The 20,446-nt window shown below is 38.3% G+C and overlaps 1 protein-coding gene across 1 annotated transcript in view; it reads left to right on the top strand.

Annotated features, from left to right (window-relative positions):
- Positions 1-20,446, top strand: part of pcdh1a (protocadherin 1a) — a 138,653-nt gene that overhangs the window by 100,633 nt on the left and 17,574 nt on the right. The window contains exon 4 of the mRNA XM_057820230.1: positions 3,585-3,804. Within this exon, the coding sequence (XP_057676213.1) occupies positions 3,585-3,804 (220 nt within the window). The remainder of the gene's footprint in view (positions 1-3,584; positions 3,805-20,446) is intronic.

Genomic DNA, 20,446 nt, shown 5'->3' with positions numbered 1-20,446 from the left:
AAGTTTTCCTCAGCTGTGATTTGCATATATTTGTCTGCCAAAACAGCCTGATAGCACAGCTATAAGAATGCTTGCCCCTCTGCTATTGGATGCGTTGCTGACGTCAGCGTGGTGGTACCTCGCCTCTCGGTGCAAAGTCAATTAAACCCACGGTTCAGCCCAAAACTGCGAACGTTCATTATCCCCTCCCAGTCAAAATGGATAGAATGTTTACTGCCGTTAATGGCAACAAATGAGTGAATACTAATATTTAATTATTCATTTTTTTGATTTAAAAAAAAATATTTTTTAAAATAAAAACACAAAAAAATGGTTCAAACACTAAATATTATCTTTTGTATTCATTTATTTCATTTGAAAAAAAAAATGCTTTAAAAAAGATACAGCTGCAATTAGTGAATTAATTGATTTGATATTAATTTGATTTGAACAATAATTGATTTGTTTTTTGTGTTAATTCATTGTTTGAATATTATTTGTTTATATGCACTCACCGGCCACTATATTAGGTACACCTGTCCAACTGCTCGTTAACACTTAATTTCTAATCAGCCAATCACATGGCGGCAACTCAGTGCATTTAGGCATGTAAACATGGTTTAAGACAATCTCCTGCAGTTTAAACCAAGCATCAGTAGGGGAAGAAAGGTGATTTGAGTGACTTTGAACGGCATGGTTGTTGTTGCCAGAAGGGCTTGTCTGAGTATTTCAGAAACTGCTGATCTCATGGGATTTTCACGCACAACCATCTCTAGGGTTTACAGAGAATGGTCCGAAAAAGAAAACATTTCCAGTGAGCGACAGTTCTGTGGGCGGAAATGCCTTGTTGATGCCAGAGGTCAGAGGAGAATGGCCAGACTGGTTCGAGCTGATAGAAAGGCAACAGTGACTCAAATAACCACCCGTTACAACCAAGGTAGGCAGAAGAGCATCTCTGAACGAACAGTACGTCGAACTTTGAGGAGGCGGATGGGCTACAGCAGCAGAAGACCATGCCGGGTGCCACTCCTTTCAGCTAAGAACAGGAAACTGAGGCTACAATTTGCACAAGCTCATCGAAATTGGACAATAGAAGATTGGAAAAACGTTGCCTGGTCTGATGAGTCTCGATTTCTGCTGCGACATTCAGATGGTAGGGTCAGAATTTGGCGTCAACAACATCAAAGCATGGATCCATCCTGCCTTGTATCAACGGTTCAGGCTGGTGGTGGTGGTGTTATGGTGTGGGGAATATTTTCTTGGCACTCTTTGGGCCCCTTGGTACCAACTGAGCATCATTGGAATGCCACAGCCTACCTGAGTATTGTTCCTGACCATGTCCATCCCTTTATGACCACAATGTACCCAACTTCTGATGGCTACTTTCAGCAGGATAATGCGTCATGTCATAAAGCTGGAATCATCTCAGATTGGTTTCTTGAACATGACAATGAGTTCACTGTACTCAAATGGCCTCCACAGTCACCAGATCTCAATCCAATAGAGCATCTTTGGGATGTGGTGGAACGGGAGATTCGCATTATGGATGTGCAGCCGACAAATCTGCACTGTGTGATGCCATCATGTCAATATGGACCAAACTCTCTGAGGAATGCTTCCAGCACCTTGTTGAATCTATGCCACGAAGAATTGAGGGAGTTCTGAAGGCAAAAGGGGGTCCAACCCATTACTAGTATGGTGTACCTAATAAAGTGGCCGGATACATATATATATAAAATCAACTTTCATCAATGTTATAATCAACTTTGGAGTGCTGTTGGGGGCCATGACCAGAGTGTATTTCTGTTTTATATTATTTCTATTCATTCACTCATCTTCTGATCCACTTATCCTTGGAATGGTCGCGGGAAGGTGCTTGAGCCCATCCCAGCTAACAATGGGCAGGAGGCGGGGTATACCCTAAACTGGTTGCCAGCCAGCATTATATTATTTTAATTATTTTTTTATAGGGCTGTCAAAATTATCGCGTCAACGGGCGGTAATTAATTTTTTTTTAATTAATCACATTAAAATATTTGACGCATTTAACGCACATGCCCTGCTCCAACAGATTAAAATGACAGCACAGTGTAATGTCCACTTGTTTTTGGGTGTTTTGTCGCCCTCCGCTGGCGCTTGGGTGCGACTGATTTTATGGGTTTAAGCACCATTAGCATTGTGTAATTATTGACATCAACAATGGCAAGCTACCTTTTATTTTTTGATAGAAAATTTTACTAATTTTATTAAAACGAAAACATTAAGAGGGGTTTTAATATAAAATTTATATAACTTGTATTAACATTTATCTTTTAAGAACTGCAAGTCTTTCTATCCATGGATCCCTTTAGCAGAATGTTAATAATGTTAATGCCACCGTGTTGATTTATTGTTATAATAAACAAATACAGTACTTATGTACCGTATGCTTAATGTATATATCAGTCTTGTGCCTTAGCTTTCCATTCCTACAATAATTTACAGAAAAATATGGCATATTTTATAGATGGTTTGAATTGCGATAATTACGATTAATTTTTAAGCTGTAATTAACTCGACTAAAAATTTTAATCGTTTGACAGCCCTATTTTTTTATTAACATTATATTGATTTCTAACTATATTTGTTGATAAAAGAAATTACAAAAATAATTACTCATAATAAAAAAATAAAAATTATAATTGATATGTGGGCATGTTTCTTGTTGTTTTCTTTAGTTTTTTTTTTTTTTTTTCAATTTTCAAAATAGTGTACTTCCTTGCCCTTTATAAGATTAAGGATTAATTTACCGCTAAATCATGGTCATGTTTCCAACCTTTTCTGCTTTGTTTATAAAGATGTTAATATGAGGATTTTGGAGAGGAACAGATATAAGATAGTCATGAGGCTCACCAGGCTGAGACCAAAAATAAGAACAAAATAAAAAATGTATGTGCTACCTGCAATGTTGCCAGATGTGGCATAGGACGTCTAGGGTAGATGATAAACCACTTACTAATTCCTCTCAGCCTCTTCTAATTACATATTGAAAATGGAAACATTATTTCGCTGCACATTTAAATAAGAAGACATTTACATTTTATATGGTGGGTTCTATTTAATAATGTATGCTTCCTGTAATAATCTCAATTTCTATTGCTGTGCTCATACACTATAACAGACCATGTCCTTTAATATACTGTTACAATCTAATAAAGCGTAATTCCTTCGAGAGAGTAACATTCAACAATATTTCCAAATACATCATGAGGTCAGGTATTGCGACAAACTACCTCAGTTGGCTAAATTAACTAATCAATCACAAGTTCAGACAGACCTCTTAGTTTCCACCTACAAAAGCTTTCAGAAAATCTTCTCAGAAGGAAGACTTGTTATGGCCACCAAGGGGACAACAACTTGATATTGTCTTCCATTCTCAGTTCCTGTAGGTGTAATAGCGAGGTGTAACAATACCTTTCTCCATACAGTGTATTTCATCTGTGACTTCGAGCATACAACCTGTTGCTTCTCTCAGTGGAGCATACAAACAAAAGGATAAACGAAACTGCAAAAAAACTAAATAAATAAATAATAATAATCCCATGTCTACTTTGTCTCTTTTGTAGCATCCCCACCGCCGAGTGACCTTTTCCACTGCAAACCCTGTGCAGGACCTGCAGGACACCTCTCAGCACAGTTACTATGACAGCGGCTTGGAAGAATCCGAGACACCCAGCAGCAAGTCATCATCTGGCCCTCGCATTGGACCTTTGACCCTGCCTGAAGACCACTATGAGCGAACCACTCCAGATGGCAGCATTGGAGAGAGCGAACACCCTGAAAACGGTACGTTGATAACATTCCCTTTGTGCTTGTGCCTTTCAAGATGTATTTAACCCCTGGGCTGCCATTGATGGCGACAGATAAACCCATAGATTTCACCCTTGGTCAAAGGTTTTGAGACTATTTATCATTGAACTGAATGGTGAAAAGTCTGAAAATTCATGACTGCGGATGTACAGTATATACAGCGCTGGTTGCATAAAGCGTGCTGCGAGCCGTTATCACATTTTACCCATAGAGTGTTTACTTTGAAATAGCTATAAATTACAGTATTCCATTTTTAACCAATTTTCAAACAGCTTGGTTGCTTGTAAGACCTGACCTGACCTGAGCTTCTATTATATGTGGATAAAAATAGGATATGTATCCAACACCTCTGCACTATGAACGCTCATCCGCAAACATCAGAACTACCAAGCATGTCATCAACAGTGTTCTCACAGATTGCTTGAAAAAGTAATTTAATTACGAATTACTGATTAAGCCTCAAAAAAGTAATCTAGTTACTTTACTGATTACTTTATTATCAAAGTAACTAAGTTACTTTAAAAGTAATTCATCAGTTACTTTTTACCAATATTTCTCCCTTTGCCGCCTCAACATAAGAATGACAACAGAAAAATGTTATCGCATGTAATTGACTTTCTGATAATTGAATTTAAAGGGGAAGATCATAATTTTTTACGTAAGGCTTAATCTTCGAGTTAGCGGAGGTTTTTTTTTTGTCGATGGAGATGATTTCAATCACTATCGACGTGCGCTAGCATAGCCACTCCGGAGCCCTGAAACTGACAAATGGCAAAGCTACGAAACGGCCGCACTTATAGGGGGTCCAACCTATCAATGATATCCTCCAAAATGAAGGAAGAATACTTTCATTCATGGATATACACGAATCAACATTCCCTCGCACATCTCAATACTCGGCTCTAATGTGCACCCGCGCTGGCAGCCTGGCCCACGCCTTTCTCCGTCCCAAAACACTTATTGTGTGCGACTTAAGACCAAAACAGGAAGTAGCTCTTAGCGTTTACCATGGAAACGAACACGTACCACGAACCTTTCTAGCATTTTCTATTCAAAATGCTCTTCGCACATGACTACAACAGTCTTCATTCTACATACATTATGAGGCAACAACAAAATAATAATGCACAGACACCAAGTAAACTAACTTTAATGAGATTACTGGTTTGGGAAAATGAACGCGTTAGATTACTCGTCACTGAAAGAAAGTAATCAGATTACTGACAACACTGGTCATTAACAAGTAAAATATGTCACTACTGTTCTACAAAACAATCAAGAGACACTAGCAATGGTGTATAAGGTAGCAAAAATACCTTTTGTGTCTTGATATCGTACATGAAGCTAGCAGGCTAACGATGTTGGCATAAAATCCTCCAAATTTGCCACAAAAGTGTAATGGCCGAGACCTCCCGAAGGCACTATACTGTATATACTTTTTTAAACACTGTGACACGTGACGATGTGTCACCCGTGTCACAGTGGACATGCGTGTGACGTCACGGAAGCATTTCCTTCGCACTTAGAGTCACGTATATTTGCAATACGAACGAAAACACAAAAATATGCAAAATAACAAAAAAAATCGAATTGGGCATCATGTCCTTGATTGTGAACATAGCGTCAGTTTCTATTTTTGCTGATTTGTTGCCCATCTGCAGAATGCTGGTTTCAGTCAGACAGGGCACTCTTTGTTGTCAGCAGCAAGAGAGCCTGAATCTGCATGGAGATGGAGCCGTTGGAGAATAAAAAAGATGGCACGAATGCCGACAAATGTGAGATTGTGACAGGAAGCAGGGACTACCAGTCTTTGACATGCAAACCCATAAGGCACGCGCATCGGACTGGGAGATGTGACGATGAAGCGCTAACCGAGGATAGACCTAATTAAAATGTGATGTCTGCTTCTGGGAGCTAACCTAGAGCCCAGATAAAAGGAGAGATTAGTCATAAAAATCAAAAGAGACAACTGAAATTTTCCCCAGCTCCACCTGAATAGTGACATGAAGTTCTTTTGAAGCAGATGAGTGACAGATTGACAGGCTGCACTGGTGCAGGGGTTGTGTTCATCACCGTAAACATGACTGGCAGGCATAAAATGAGGCGCGGTGCATCATGCGTCACTCTATTAAAGTTGAATCAAACGCAGTATGAACCGCATACTGCCCCCTTTTGCATTTGTGAGCCCTGCTAATATCAACAATTCTGTTGCACTTTAAAAGTAGTTTTTTTTTTTTTATTCATTCATCTTCCATGCCACTTATTTTTATTTTAATCTTTGCTCCCGTAATAGTGAATTATATTTGATGCAAGTGTGTGGCATTCAGTCAAAGCTAGAATTGTTACAGCGGTGTCAGGGCCATTAAATTGGCCAACCCATAGAAATATTGGCAAGGCAAGTCAAGGCAAATGAATTTGTACAGCAAAATTCAACACAAGGCAATTCAAAGTGCTTTATATCACACGAAGATCCACAAAGAGATAAAATGATTCGTAAAAATCACATTAAATAAAAAGGAAAGTTTAACAGCCACAAAGAGATAAAATTGGAGATGTACCGATCGCTCACGTCATTTTCAAAGTATCGGAATCGGCAAAAAAATATCGGCCATGCCTTTTTTTATTTTATTTTATTTATTTATTTTTTTAATCAAATCGTTTTCTAATTGTATTTAACATTACAGACATAATATGTTACACTCATCCAGAGTCTTTAGTTTAGGCTGAAGCTAGGATTATCAAATTTATCCCGATAACGGTGGTAATTATTTTTTTTTTTTAAATGTGTCACGTTAAGATGTTCAACGCAATTAATGCATGCACTGCACAACCCACTCACGCATTGTCGCGCTCAATCTGTAATGGCGCTGTTTTACCTTCATAGAGAGATAAAAGGCAGCGTAAAATGAGTAGAGTGAATTTTGGCAGCCTTTGGAGCCTTTTTTTAATTGGCTAAAGCCTTACAATCCCTCTCCCTACGATTAGAAATATCATGGGAAGCAATGTGGGGAAGCAAGGCAGCGATTGATCTTTTTCTGAACACCTTATGTTATTTCCCATTGCAGAGAAGATATATCAATTGGTAGCACTATGCACAGTCATGGTTCCACTTCCCATCATGCATTTGGGCATGGCTACAGTATCATTTACTGAAAGCTCAACAAATACACTAGATGGCAATATTTAGTCACAATTTACAAAGTCACAAGTCTTTCTATCCGTGGATCCCTCTCACAGAAAGAATGTTAATAATGTAAATGCCATCTTGAGGAGTTATTGTCATAATAAACAAATAAAATACTTATGTACTGTATGTTGAATGTATATATTCGTCCGAGTTTTATTCATTTTTTTCTTAATGCATTGCCAAAATGTATATGATCGGGAAAAATAATCGGGAATGATTGGAATTGAATCGGGAGCAAAAAAAAGCAATCGGATCGGGAAATATCGGGATCGGCAGATACTCAAACTAAAACGATCGGGATCGGATCGGGAGCAAAAAAACATGAGCGGAACAACCCTAGATAAAATTATTCGTAAAAATCACATTAAATAAAAAGGAAATTTAAAAACATAGGCAACTGGAACAGGAAATAGAATTATACAATAAAAAATCACGTTAAACCATCAAGAGAATTGGAAATTAAACAAAAATATATATATAAAGCAAATAATTTTGAAATGTATAGACATTTATATGCTGTGGTAAACGATAATGTTTTTAGCCCTAATTTAAAAGAGCTAACAGTTTGAGCACACGTCACACCTTCAGGTAACTTGTTCCAGAGGTGAGGACCGTGGTAACAAAATGCTTCCTCACCCATCTTGGTTCTTTTCTGAGAACATACAGCAGATCAGTTCCAGACGACCTTAAGAGTCTATATGCTTCATAGGGGTAAAAAAAAAAAATCAAACATGTATTTTGGTCCAAGGCCATTAAATGTTTTGTAGACAAGCAGTAGTATTTTATAGTCTATCCTTTGACTCACTGGAAGCTATTTCATAACCGGTGTAATATTGTCCAGCTTCCTTTAGCAGTATTCTGTACTAGCTGCAGTTTCCTGACTGATTTTTTTATTAAGACCTGTAAATATACCGTTGCAATAGTCCAATTTACAAAAAATGAATGCATTGATAAGTTTTCCCATGTCTTGTTAAGACAGAAGCCCATTAATTTTGGCTATACGTTTTAGGTGGTAATAGGCAGATTTAGTGAAGAACTTTAGACAGCTGTCAAATTTTCGGTCTGAGTCAATAATTACGCCAAGATTTCTAACTGGATTTGCAGCTGTAGGTGAAATTGTGCCAAGGTGCGTACTGATCATTATCTTTTTTGTCCCAAAAATGATCACTTTCGTCCTCCCCACAATTAGCTTGAGAAAATTCTGGCATATCCATTCATTGATTTGATGGATTCATTTGTTCAGGGAGTCTTAGGAACTATGACCATGCGGGGACACTGAAATGTAGAGTTGTATGTCATCTGCATAGATGTGATAGGAGATGTCATACTGTTCCATGTTTTGAGCTAGAGGAAGCATGTAGATGTTAAATAAAAGTGGTACGAGAATGGACCCATGAGGAACCCCACATAGAACTCATTTGGCTGCAATTGATGGTGCTTGATGTCTAATCCATTTTAACGGCGAATGTAACCCTTTATAAAGCACTCATGGAACTAACATGGCTGCCATTGACTGAATAAACCAACGTTCATTCGCCCCTCCAAGTCATAATGGATTGGACATCTAGCGCCATCTGTACAGGAAAACTACAGCTACCACGATTAATTGAATAATCGATCAGCAATGCAACATCATTTATTTTGATAATCAACAAACAACATGTTGTTGACCTCGGAATTCCCTCTTTAACAGGTCTTCATTTTGGGTCATGTACGCCATGCAATACATTGATGTTGTGGCCAAATTACCATAAATAGTCACTTGCCCTATAATGGGTTAATAGAAACTGCCATAGGGAAGCACATGATGGGACTTTTTCCCCACAGTCCTCCAATAAAAATTCCCACGCCTTCTTCTATCTGGTAGCAGATCCAGCCATCAGTACAGGCAGAAATAGTCCACTCCAGTCTTAGCTAGGTAAAGAAAAAAACACGACACCTGTTTGAGGACACCTCCACCTTTGCTTTAGTATAATATTATGGCACTAGGCAAGGACTCAAGCTGTGACTCAGAGGACAAAAAGCCCCCATTACTGTGACATTCTTTCTCTGCGCATTGTCTTCCAGCAGAACTCTCAAATATGCTTCCATGCTTTGCTTATTATTTGTGTCTAAACACAGTAGAGATTTTTACCAAAAAACATCAATGCAGACTGAAAAGGTTGATCCCTGTATGATAGTGGAAGGGCAGCCATTAAAAGCGGAAGAAAATCCCTGACAGGGGTTCAAATAGAACAAACATTTGACACTACATGCATCCTCTGAGAGATCCAAGGCTGGAAAATCAGACAGCATTTCTAAAGAAGCTCATTATCATGCAAATGGCATTCATGCCATTTAATCTCAACCTACTTGGTATCCCACATGGCACAGAGGAAGAGATAGCAAGACCACACGCATCAAATTCCTTTATCGGTGGACGTTATTAGTTTTTTTTTTTCTTTCTTTCTCTTTTTAAAGTCTTTTTAGACCGGTATTTCAGGCATTTTCTCCTTTTGCTATTTCATCAGGTGCATTAAATGAACTATTTTTGGGAAGTATGCAAAATTGTCACGAGGATTGGTCATTGATTGGTTAGGGAAGCAGTGTCAAACTGGTGGCCTGGGGGCCCTTATCATTTTGTGTGGCCCACAAAAACGTGCATCAACTTCAAGTAAAATTAACTTTTTGTAAAATTTCCACTTTCCAGAACATGGAGAATATTTACACAATTTTATATAAAGAGAAGATTTTTTTTTTTTTTTTTTTTAAACAAAGTTTCCCCTTTTTTAATTGAAACCTGTACATAAATAAAGGAATAAATAAATGTTTTTAAAAAGATCATTGTTTGTGAACAGATAAAAAATACCAAAACAAATTTTTAAAAGATTTATATACAGTGGGGCAAATAAGTATTTAGTCAGCCACTAATTGTGCAAGTTCTCCCACTTGAAAATATTTGAGAGTCCTGTAATTGTCAACATGGCTAAACCTCAACCATGAGAGACAGAATGTGGAGGGAAAAAAAACAGAAAATCATATTGTTTGATTTTTAAAGAATTTATTTCAAATCATGGTGAAAAATAAGTATTTGGTCAATACCAAAAGTTCATCTCAATACTTTGTTATGTACCCCCTTCGTCGGCAATAATGGAGGCCAAACGTTTTCTGTAACTCTTCACAAGCTTTTCACACACTGTTGCTGGTAGTTTGGCCCATTCCTTCATGAAGATCTCCTCTAGAGCAGTGGTGTTTTGGGGCTGTTGTTGGGCAACACGGACTTTCAACTCCCTCCACAGATTTTCTATGGGGTTGAGATCTGGAGACTGGCTAGGCCGCTCCAGTACCTTGAAATGCTTCTTACGAAGCCACTCCTTTGTTGCCCTGGCTGTGTGTTTGGGATCATTGTCATGCTGAAAGACCCAGCCAAGTCTCATTTTCAATGCCCTTGCTGATGGAAGGAGATTTTCACTCAAAATCTCTCGATACATGGCCCCATTCATTCTTTCCAATACACAGATCAGTCGTCCTGGTCCCTTTGCTGAAAAATAGCCCCAAAGCATGATGTTTCCACTCCCAGGCTTCACAATGGGTATGGTGTTCTTCGGATGCAATTCAGTATTCTTTCTCCTCCAAACACGAGAACCTGTGTTTCTACCAAAAAGTTCTATTTTGGTTTCGTCTGACCATAACACATTCTCCCAGTCCTCTTCTGGATCATCCAAATGCTCTCTAGCGAACCGGAGAACCGGTCTGGACGTGTACTTTCTTCAGCAGGGGGACACGTCTGGCAGTGCAGGATTTGAGTCCCTGGCGGTGCATTGTGTTACTGATAGTAGCCTTTGTTACTGTGGTCCCAGCTGTCTGTAGGTCATTCACTAGGTCCCCCCCCTGTGGTTCTGGGATTTTTGCTCACCGTTCTTGTTATCGTTTTGACGCCACCGGGTGAGATCTTGCATGGAGCCCCAGATCAAGGGAGATTATCAGTGGTCTTGTATGTCTTCCATTTTCTAATAATTGCTCCCACAGTTGATTTCTTTACACCAAGCGTTTTACCTATTGCAGATTCAGTCTTCCCAGCCTGGTGCAGGTCTACAATTTTGTCTCTGGTGTCCTTTGACAGCTCTTTGGTCTTGGCCATAGTGGAGTTTGGAGTGTGACTGACTGAGATTGTGGACAGGTGTCTGTTATACCGATAATGAGTTAAAACAGGTGCCATTAATACAGGTAACGAGTGGAGCCTCATTAGACCTCGTTAGAAGAAGTTTGACCTCTTTGACATCCAGAAATCTTGCTTGGTTGTAGGTGACCAAATACTTATTTTCCACTCTAATTTGGAAATTAATTCTTTAAAAATCAGACAATGTGATTTTCTGTTTTTTTTCCCCCCACATTCTTTCTCTCATGGTTGAGGTTTACCCATGTTGACAATTACAGGCCTCTTTAATCTTTTCAAGTAGGAGAACTTGCACAATTGATGGTTGGCTAAATACTTATTTGCCCCACTGTATGTATATATTTGGGCTGTCAAACGATTGAATGTTTTAGTTGAGTTAGTCACAGCTTAAAAATTAATGAATCGTAATTAATTGCAATTGGAATAGAAAGATAAGACACAAGACGGATATATACATTCAACATATTGTATATAAGTACTGTATTTGTTTATTATAACAATAAATCCACAAGATGGTATTAACATTATTAACATTCTTTCTGTTAAAGGGATCTACGGATAGAAAGACTTGTAGTTCTTAAAAGATAAATGTTAGTACAAGTTATAGTAATGTTTTATTAAAACCCCTCTTAATGTTTGGTTTTAATAAAATTTGTAAAATTTTCAATAAAAAAATAAACTACTAACTCGCCATTGTTGACGTCGCCGAGCGGTGATGTCACCACCGTTCTTCCACAGTGTCTGCAACTACTTAAGGTAGTGATTGAAATACACCACAATGTGTCAATGGCGAGTTTTAAATTACTTAGAAATTAAGCCGATGAGTCTGTTTTGTCCCTCGACTGACGGTGAGTTCCTATCCATTGTACTTCACGGTCATTTGAGTGCTGGCTTCACAATGTACGAGACCTCTGATAGTTTGTATATTGTGACTAAATATTGCCATCCAGTGTATTTGCTGAGCTAAATGAAATGTTTGAGTAGAGTTTGACCAATGTCTGAGTAAGTTATATGTGTATTTTGCATAGCTATTTTGATTAGGAATGCAAGCTTTCATTTTTGTGAAGATTTTTTTTTTTTTTTTTTTTTTTTTTTTTTGAGGGATAGAAATATCATTTTTGTTGTGCTTTCACTAAATGATATTTATGTTTGTTGTGAAGGAGTTGCCGAAGCTTATGGCAATAAACGGCGCGGTCAAATGAACGCCTGTGTCCACTGCCTTTCTCTGCCTCTTAGTTCTCAATGTGCAAAATACGGCATCATTGTAATCTGTTTGAGGCAATGCATGAGTGGGTCATTCCGCGCATGCGTTAAATGTGTAACATATTTTAACGTGATTAATTTAAAAAAATAATTACCGCCCGTTAACGTGATAAATTTGATATACGTATATGTACTAGTGTGTGTATATATATATATATATATACACACATACACACACACAATCCATTTTGGACTGGGAGGGACTGGGAGGCAAATAAACTCGCCTCCCAAACCCTCACAGTCAAAAATGGATTGGATGTCTAGCGTTAAAGGCAGGTAAACCAAGGCTGCTATGTAAAATTAACACCAAAAAAAAAATAATAAAAAAAAATATATATATATATATATATATATATATATATATATATATATATATATATATATATATATATATATATATATATATATATATATATATAGCCCTGGTTTACCTGCCATTAACGGTAGACGTCCTATCCATTTTTGACTGTGAGGGTTTGAGAGATGAGTTTATTTGCCTCCCAGTCCCTCCCAGTCAAAAATGGATTGTGCGTCTAGTGCCATTAATGGCAGCCAATAAGTGCCTTATAAAGGGTACGTAATTCCTCTAATTCGATCATTCTAGCACATGCTGCTGTTGTTACCCTCCGTTTGTTTATAATGTCATTGTATAGCAAATAGGTCACTGGAAGAGCCTAACTGGAGCAGAATTAAACTTTCTAACCTGGATTAGGCCTCAACACCACACATAGACATGGTTTATATTTTACCAGCGGCCTTAGGGCATGTGTATACGAGATGGAAACAATGACGTGTCAACTTGTCACAATTTTCACAATTTGAATAGGAAATAGAAGCTCCCTCTTGCTGTATCACAAGCAGTGGGACTGAAAATTTGGTCCTGACTGCTGATAAGCGTAATTATCAAATGACAGCAGGAAGGCCAAACCTTTTAAATGTTGTAATATGAGACACAGTCTATTAACTGAAGCAAATTGGGAAAATTGGCTGATTTTAAAATATGAGCTGACATCTAACAGAGGAACAAGAATTTCAGCCGCACGTGGAATCTGTAAGGAACCAGAATAGAAACCCCATTATCCCAATAAATCTACCTCCTCCGATTTTTTCCCCTCCTTCTTTCGCCCATTAAAATGATTTCTCTGTAGTTTCATCATTGTGTCCTGCTGACAGGAATAACAATATTAATGATCATATTTTTCATGTTTTTTTTTAATATTGCATTTTATTCCATCTACTAGTGTGAATGCTTTATTGACAATTTATACATAACAATGATAAATACTGACCAATATATATACAGTATATATACAGTATATTACAGTATCTCTGAAGCACCCTGTTGAATTAAAGTAAGCTCACTTGGATTTAGACCAAAAGGCCAATGTTTGCACAACAATGTGAAAAGACTGATAAGAATATCTGTCAAAAGAAAAGTACAACAGACATTGTAGTTTTAAAGTTTTATGTTTGTGCCTGCTTGAATCCACCAGATTACCAACAGCAAGTCCCTCTCACGTTACTATATTATCCCAATATGGTAAATAGTGTTATACTTATATAGCGCTTTTCCACCTTTCAAGGCGCTCAAAGCGCTTTACACTATCTCGCCATTCACCTACTGGTGACACAGCACCAGGAGCAACCTGGGGTTCAGTATCTTGCTCAAGGATACTTAGGCCAGTTCATCAGGGCGAAGAATCGAACCCACAACCTCTAGGTTGGGGGACAACTACTCTACCACTGAGCCACGCCACCCCATAGTGGCAACAAGGGTGTAGTTTTACATAGGGATGGTAGGGATATGACACTACCAACTTTTCAAGAAGCTCAAATTGTCCCCACCAACTTTTAAGCAACTTTATATGCATTATAAAATGAGTTCAGTTATATAGGTAATTTCCCATATGTTGTAAGGATAGAATTGAACCTACCATTACTAAGTGAATTGTTTTCATTATGGTCCCCTTTTCACTTGCTGAATGCTCCATTCCATTTCCATCCCCCTGAAACGCCTGTTTGATTGACTGATGACTTGACCCACCGCCGACACATATACACACGCACGCTCACACTCACACGGGGTATGAGAAGGTTTTTTTTCAGCCAGCTGCAGCCACTGTAAGTGATTTAAAAAGATGCAAAGTTGTGGAGGTGAGAAACACACCACTAATTTTGCTACTGAAAGTCTGACCTGCATCAGAGTAAGCATAACATTAAACTGTTAACCAAGGTCTAGGTAACTAGGTAGCTACTTAGAGAGAAATGTCGTTCTGTTTGTGTTTTTTACTGTTAACGTTAAATAAACTGTGAGAAATGTAGTGAACTCTGCAGAAACTATAGAACCGGAAAAACGTGAGCAAGAAGCTGCCTAGAGAGAGAGGGGTGCTGCATAACCTCATATGTTGCTTACACAACACAACATACACTAAACATAATCATAATTAACTAAGTATATTAAAAAATGATAAATAGATATATGTGGCAGACAACACAGACAAGACTGAAAAAGCAGTTTCTGCTATTGCACTCCTCTTTAAAATAAACTGCTGTATTTTAAGCCAAAACAACTGTTGTGTTTGATAGAACAGTGCTGTATGTCTTTATGCTGCCATAGCAGATTCATGGCGCATTAAGCCCCCGAACTATTTTTAATTTGTCCGTTTTACCCTGGAAATCCCCGTTACAGACGTCGCGAAACCGCTTTTGTTTCAACCCAGCCATATAACAAAGGTGTATATTCATTCATTCATTTTCCATGCCGCTTTTCCTCACGAGGGTCACGGAGGTGCTGGAGCCCATCCCAGCTAACTACGGGCAGTAGGCAGGGGACACCCTGAACTGGTTTCCAGCCAATCACAGGGCACAAGGAGACATACAACCATTCACGCACACACTCATACCTACGGACAATTTAGAGTGTTCAATCAGCCTACCATGCATGTTTTTGGGATGTGGGAGGAAACCGGAGTTCCCGTAGGAAACCCACGCAGGCACGGGGAGAACATGCCACCTCCACACAGGAAGGCCGAAGCCCGGGATTGAACCCTTGATCTCAGAACTGTGAGGCAGATGTGCTAACCTCTCAGCCACCGTGCTGCCTATTTATAATTTAAAAAAAAAAAAAAAAAAAAAAAATATATATATATATATATATATATATATATATATATATATATATATATATATATATATATGTTAAGGTATTATATTTATTATTCAAAATGTCTGTCATTTTTAACTTAGAATAATTAATTGATGTCTAATATTTCATTAAAAAAAAAAAAACGACTTTAAAAAATTATTCACTCGCAGATTTTAAGCTTTTAAACAATTTACGTCACAATGAAAAAAATGGTGTCTGTAAAAAAGTCACGGATATCTACCTCATAACTATCGCTTAATTGACATGCGACCGCTATCTCGCTCGTTCTCCCATTCTTCCTACTCGTTCCCCTTGCGTCACTGCTCCCTAGTCCGATCGTCTCCTAAGCTGGCCACGCATAGTTACGAACATTACAATACACAATGAATAGGTTTCCGCTGAACTCTTCACACTTGGCTGCCGCTAGTTTGAAACGGCCTTAAAAAAAATAATAAATAAATAAATAAATAAATAAATAAAATGCATCTCATTTGCAAATCGTGGTGGCTTTTATTTTGGTGTGGCGGTGCGCCACAGTCTATATATATATATATATAAAGACCGATTTTTTTTTATTGACACGGCCATGTTGTGTTGAAGAAACGTATGCGGCGATCCGTTGACGACCATTACGGTACGTGACGTCACCATTTTGTTTCGGTCATAGCGAGCTAGTGAAGGAGGCGGAGTATCAAACAAATAAGCTAATCCGCGTTGCCATATTGACATTTAGGCTGCAACAAAATACGGTAGCAATGTCTGTTTCACATGCAACCCACAGAATCTAACAATCTTTCCGGCTGTTCCCTCAACAAAATACCTCCCCCCGGGAACTATACAACGTGCCAACATAAGTTCCGCCGGTGAATTCTGTTATAACTCGCTACAAGGTAATACTTCACTCTGATTGGTCGAATGATTTCGTCTGTGTTAAATTCTGCTTTTTTCACTCTTCATAAAGCACAGAATTTAGTTTCTTTAACTCATATGAGTCAACGTTTATTGCAGCTCCGCAACTCGGACCGTAACAAACGTAACACAACACAGACTTTCTGTGTCCGTCAGCTATATCTGTCCTTCGGGAAACTCAAACCCAAATAACAATAGTTCCTATTGTTACTGTCGTGTCGACAGTGATGAGCTCTCTCAGATTTCCGACATACGTTTTCACTTTCATTTTACCGTATCAATCCATGGAGAAAACATTTATTCATCATGATGAAACGAGCAAGTTTTACAGCAGCCTTTAAAAGAAAAGTCACATCTGTTTTGTTTTCTCCTAGATTCTGGTACAAAAAGTTATCAGATCATATTGTTACCGTACATATTGTCAGTTAACGGTAATGTTTTGAACGTACCAATGTGCTATGCTTGTGCTGTGTTTCACCAGTCGGTAAAATGACATTTCTGTATCTGTACATGAGCTCTGTTTTCTTGTATTCTTCTGTTTATTGGTGCTAAAATTAGGGTGCGAGTTATACACGGGTACAGTAATGTTCCCTAGATTTTACAAGTAAATTTGGGCTGCGCGTACGGGTGCGCCTTGTATTCGGGAAATTACGGTAAATGTATTGGAGATAGCATCCATTTTTATATCGATGTGCGGTGTCCTTGATAAAGAGGTAGGCGCATCAGATTTGTTCCCGGAAATAGTAAGCCCACACGTTCGCAAAGATGACTGAAAACCAGTCATCTTTGGACAGCTTTTGTACAAGGAAAACCTGCCACCTGCTGAGCCAGAAGAGGAACCTACAACTAAGTCCATTCTGCATAATATGTGGCTAAAAGCTAGCAAACGAGGCAACAAAAGCAAATGCACTGAGAGCCCCATACCTCATTGAAAACTATTGCTAAAGCCAAGAAACCTTTCACGATTGGAGAAGAACTCATTATGCCTGCGATCAAGTATATTCGTCGTCAAGTTTTAGGAGAGGCCACTGTTAAAAAAGGTTGATTTAGCTTATGGTGAGTTACATTTTCCCTGCACTTAATGTTCATTTATCGCCCCGTCATGTTATTTTATATTTTCTGTAATTTTCTGCCACACATTGCGAATCTGTAGAAAAAAAAGGCCCACCTCACACTGGTCCGTGGTGCGAAAAAGTTTGGGGACCACTGTTTTATAGGGCATGTCAATATCCATCCAACCATTTTCAAAAACCTATCAGGATTACGGGGTGCTCGAGCCGTATCCTAGCTGACATACATACATATGTGGATGTCAAGTCTCAATATATATACATGTAGTTTGTTTTTTATTATTTATTATTATTTTAATATTTGTTTTAATGAAAAAAAATACAATTATGGATTTCGAGATTTTCATTGGGCACTCGTTTAACTCATTGGCTACCATTGATGGCGCTAGAAGTCCAACTCCATCAATGGCACTGAAAGATGAGCATTCACCGCCAATCCTCAGAGTCTGAATGAATGTCTATCGTTGTAATGGCAGCTAGTGAGTTAAATGAGTCCTCTAGAAAGGGTTAAATTAGGAATTGATCCTTTCACTGGGCGGTTATTTTCATCTATAAACAAATCCATTGAGTGTAGCTGGTCTATTCTCAATACACTCTAATCTTCTGTAAGTCATGGAAATCAGGGAATTCATGTCAAAGCAATACAGTGTGAATCCAGTCCCTCAGGTTCCATCCATCAAGAGGGGTCAGAACACTAGTAAGCGGGAGTTTCAGCAGCTCTCGGTTGCCAACAACGCCACGTGTCGAGATGACCCCTCGGGGCTTTTCTCTAATGCCCTCCTGAACTGCTCGACAAACTGAGGCTGAAGTGGGTCTGCCCCCCCACCAGCATCGCCTCCTAGACGCAGAGCACTCTATATAGTATGTAGTGACACTTAAACTACAGTGTTATATTGGCCTGAGTTCTTATTTTTTCTATAGCCTTTTGCACCACGCATGGTGTCGGGTTAAGCAACCGAGCTACCACAACGTTCGTCTTAATATGAGGTTAAAACAAAATTACCGTAAATCTTTATTGAACAGCGTCAAATCTAGCTAATCCCTTTGCTGTTGTTTGAAACTCCTGTCGTTCAAAGCATACTTTCTCGCATGAGCGCTCCCTCAAAAGCTTTTGCTCTTCAAGAATCCTGACAGAAATGTTCTATAATGAAATTTTCTTCCTGTGCCAGTTTTGTGCCAGTTTTCTACTGAACGTCTGGTTTAATTAGGCAGTCGACTCTATGCTACAGGAATATTGTCGCTGATTTTGTGAGGGTTTCTGTGCAGCTCTCACTATTCGTCGGTGAAAAGCAGAGGTCTATTGCTCTTTAAGCGATAAATTGCACGCCGTCTACCCTTGTCACTCATCTTGATGAGCTATCTACTTTGAAAGTGTCTCTGGCAGGGAAATGAGGTAGCCATCATACACGGCCACTGAAAAACAGATGGCATGAACAGCCGTAAAAAAGACTGATGTTTACTCATGCCGTGCATTTGTTTCATGTCCTTTTTTTAAAGTTTTATTTCTTCCTCACCATATTTTATCGGAATACCCTAATGTATCACATTTACAGATGCAGTAAATTTAATTCAAAACAATATGTTTTATCAAAAAATATATTCAATGTAAACTAGTTTGGCACCAATAACATTGTTTGGCTCCCGATACCAATTATGCTACCTGGCTATGTGTGATACTGTACCGATACCATATTTTAAAATGTATATATTTTGACAGTAAATTATATTAACTTGAATGTAAAGTAATTTCTATCATGGCTTGGTCGGAGACTGCTTAACTCATTGTATGCTCTTTACTACATTAAACTTCAAATCCATTTGAAGTGGGAGGTTTGGCAGCGAATGAATGAACGTTCACTTATGAAAAGGACCTTTCGTCGCCTCTACCAACGTGGCCACCCTGAGGCCATTTTGATAGGGGCGACTAAAGGTCCTTTTTTCCATCAAAGTCAATGCATTGCCATTAAAGTTAAGCCATAAATATCTTATTCCTCACCAGATTTTTTAAAAATTATTTTACCAATGTCGAAGCATCTGCTTTTCACTCAGTGGCTACCGTTGACGCCAAGTCCATTTGAAGTGAGAGGGCTTGCAGCTAATGAAGGTCTTCTCGTGATAAGCTCATTAAAATTTTAGGCAGAAGGATAACTGGACGCCATACGATTGGACGTCTTTCATCCCCTTGGGGAAGACAACAAACTAATCATTTGGTTTTTCTGAAAAATACCATTTAAAATGCTGTATTTAATATCCCTTGACTAAAATTGCAAAGTTGATATCTTTAGGTTGAAATAATATTGCTTTCATTTTATTGAAAAATATAAACATCACAGCGTTGCCATTATTATGAAAAATAAAAATGATAAAAAGAGTTTTGTGAGGGGTTATTTGTATGTTTGTTTGTTTGTCCACCTGTTTAAACACAACAACTATATAACTAATCAGTCTGAATCTTTACTCACAGTTTTCAACCCTTTGAAAAGTTTAGCTAATGCAAAACACATCAGACCTATTTGGCTTTTTGACAGCACTAATGTTGGACCTCAAGGTGCAACTGAATAAAAAAAACTAAAAAACAACCACAAATAGATTTTTTGAGAGGTTTGTTCCTTTAAAATACTGCCATGATTGTTAACCAGAGTGTTTAATCACGCAGACCTTTGCTGATGAAAATGACATTTACTTGAAGAGACCAAGTGTGTCTATTCCTATCTCTAACCAAGATTTTTTTTCTTCAGAGTTTTTCTTCTTTGACTCCTTCCTCTGAAGTGTTAGAAAGCTTTCAGGCATTTTATTTTATCACTCTATTGACTTGGTTGCCGAAGTGGCATAACCCTACGACCTCAGCAGATCCATGATGTCTTTACGTGCAACAACAGTCAAGGCAC

This window comes from Corythoichthys intestinalis, chromosome 18, assembly GCF_030265065.1.
Source record: "Corythoichthys intestinalis isolate RoL2023-P3 chromosome 18, ASM3026506v1, whole genome shotgun sequence".
In the NCBI taxonomy this organism is placed as follows: Eukaryota; Metazoa; Chordata; class Actinopteri; order Syngnathiformes; family Syngnathidae; genus Corythoichthys; species Corythoichthys intestinalis.
Note: the sequence above shows the minus strand (reverse complement) of the source record. Positions and strands in the feature narration are given on the sequence as shown.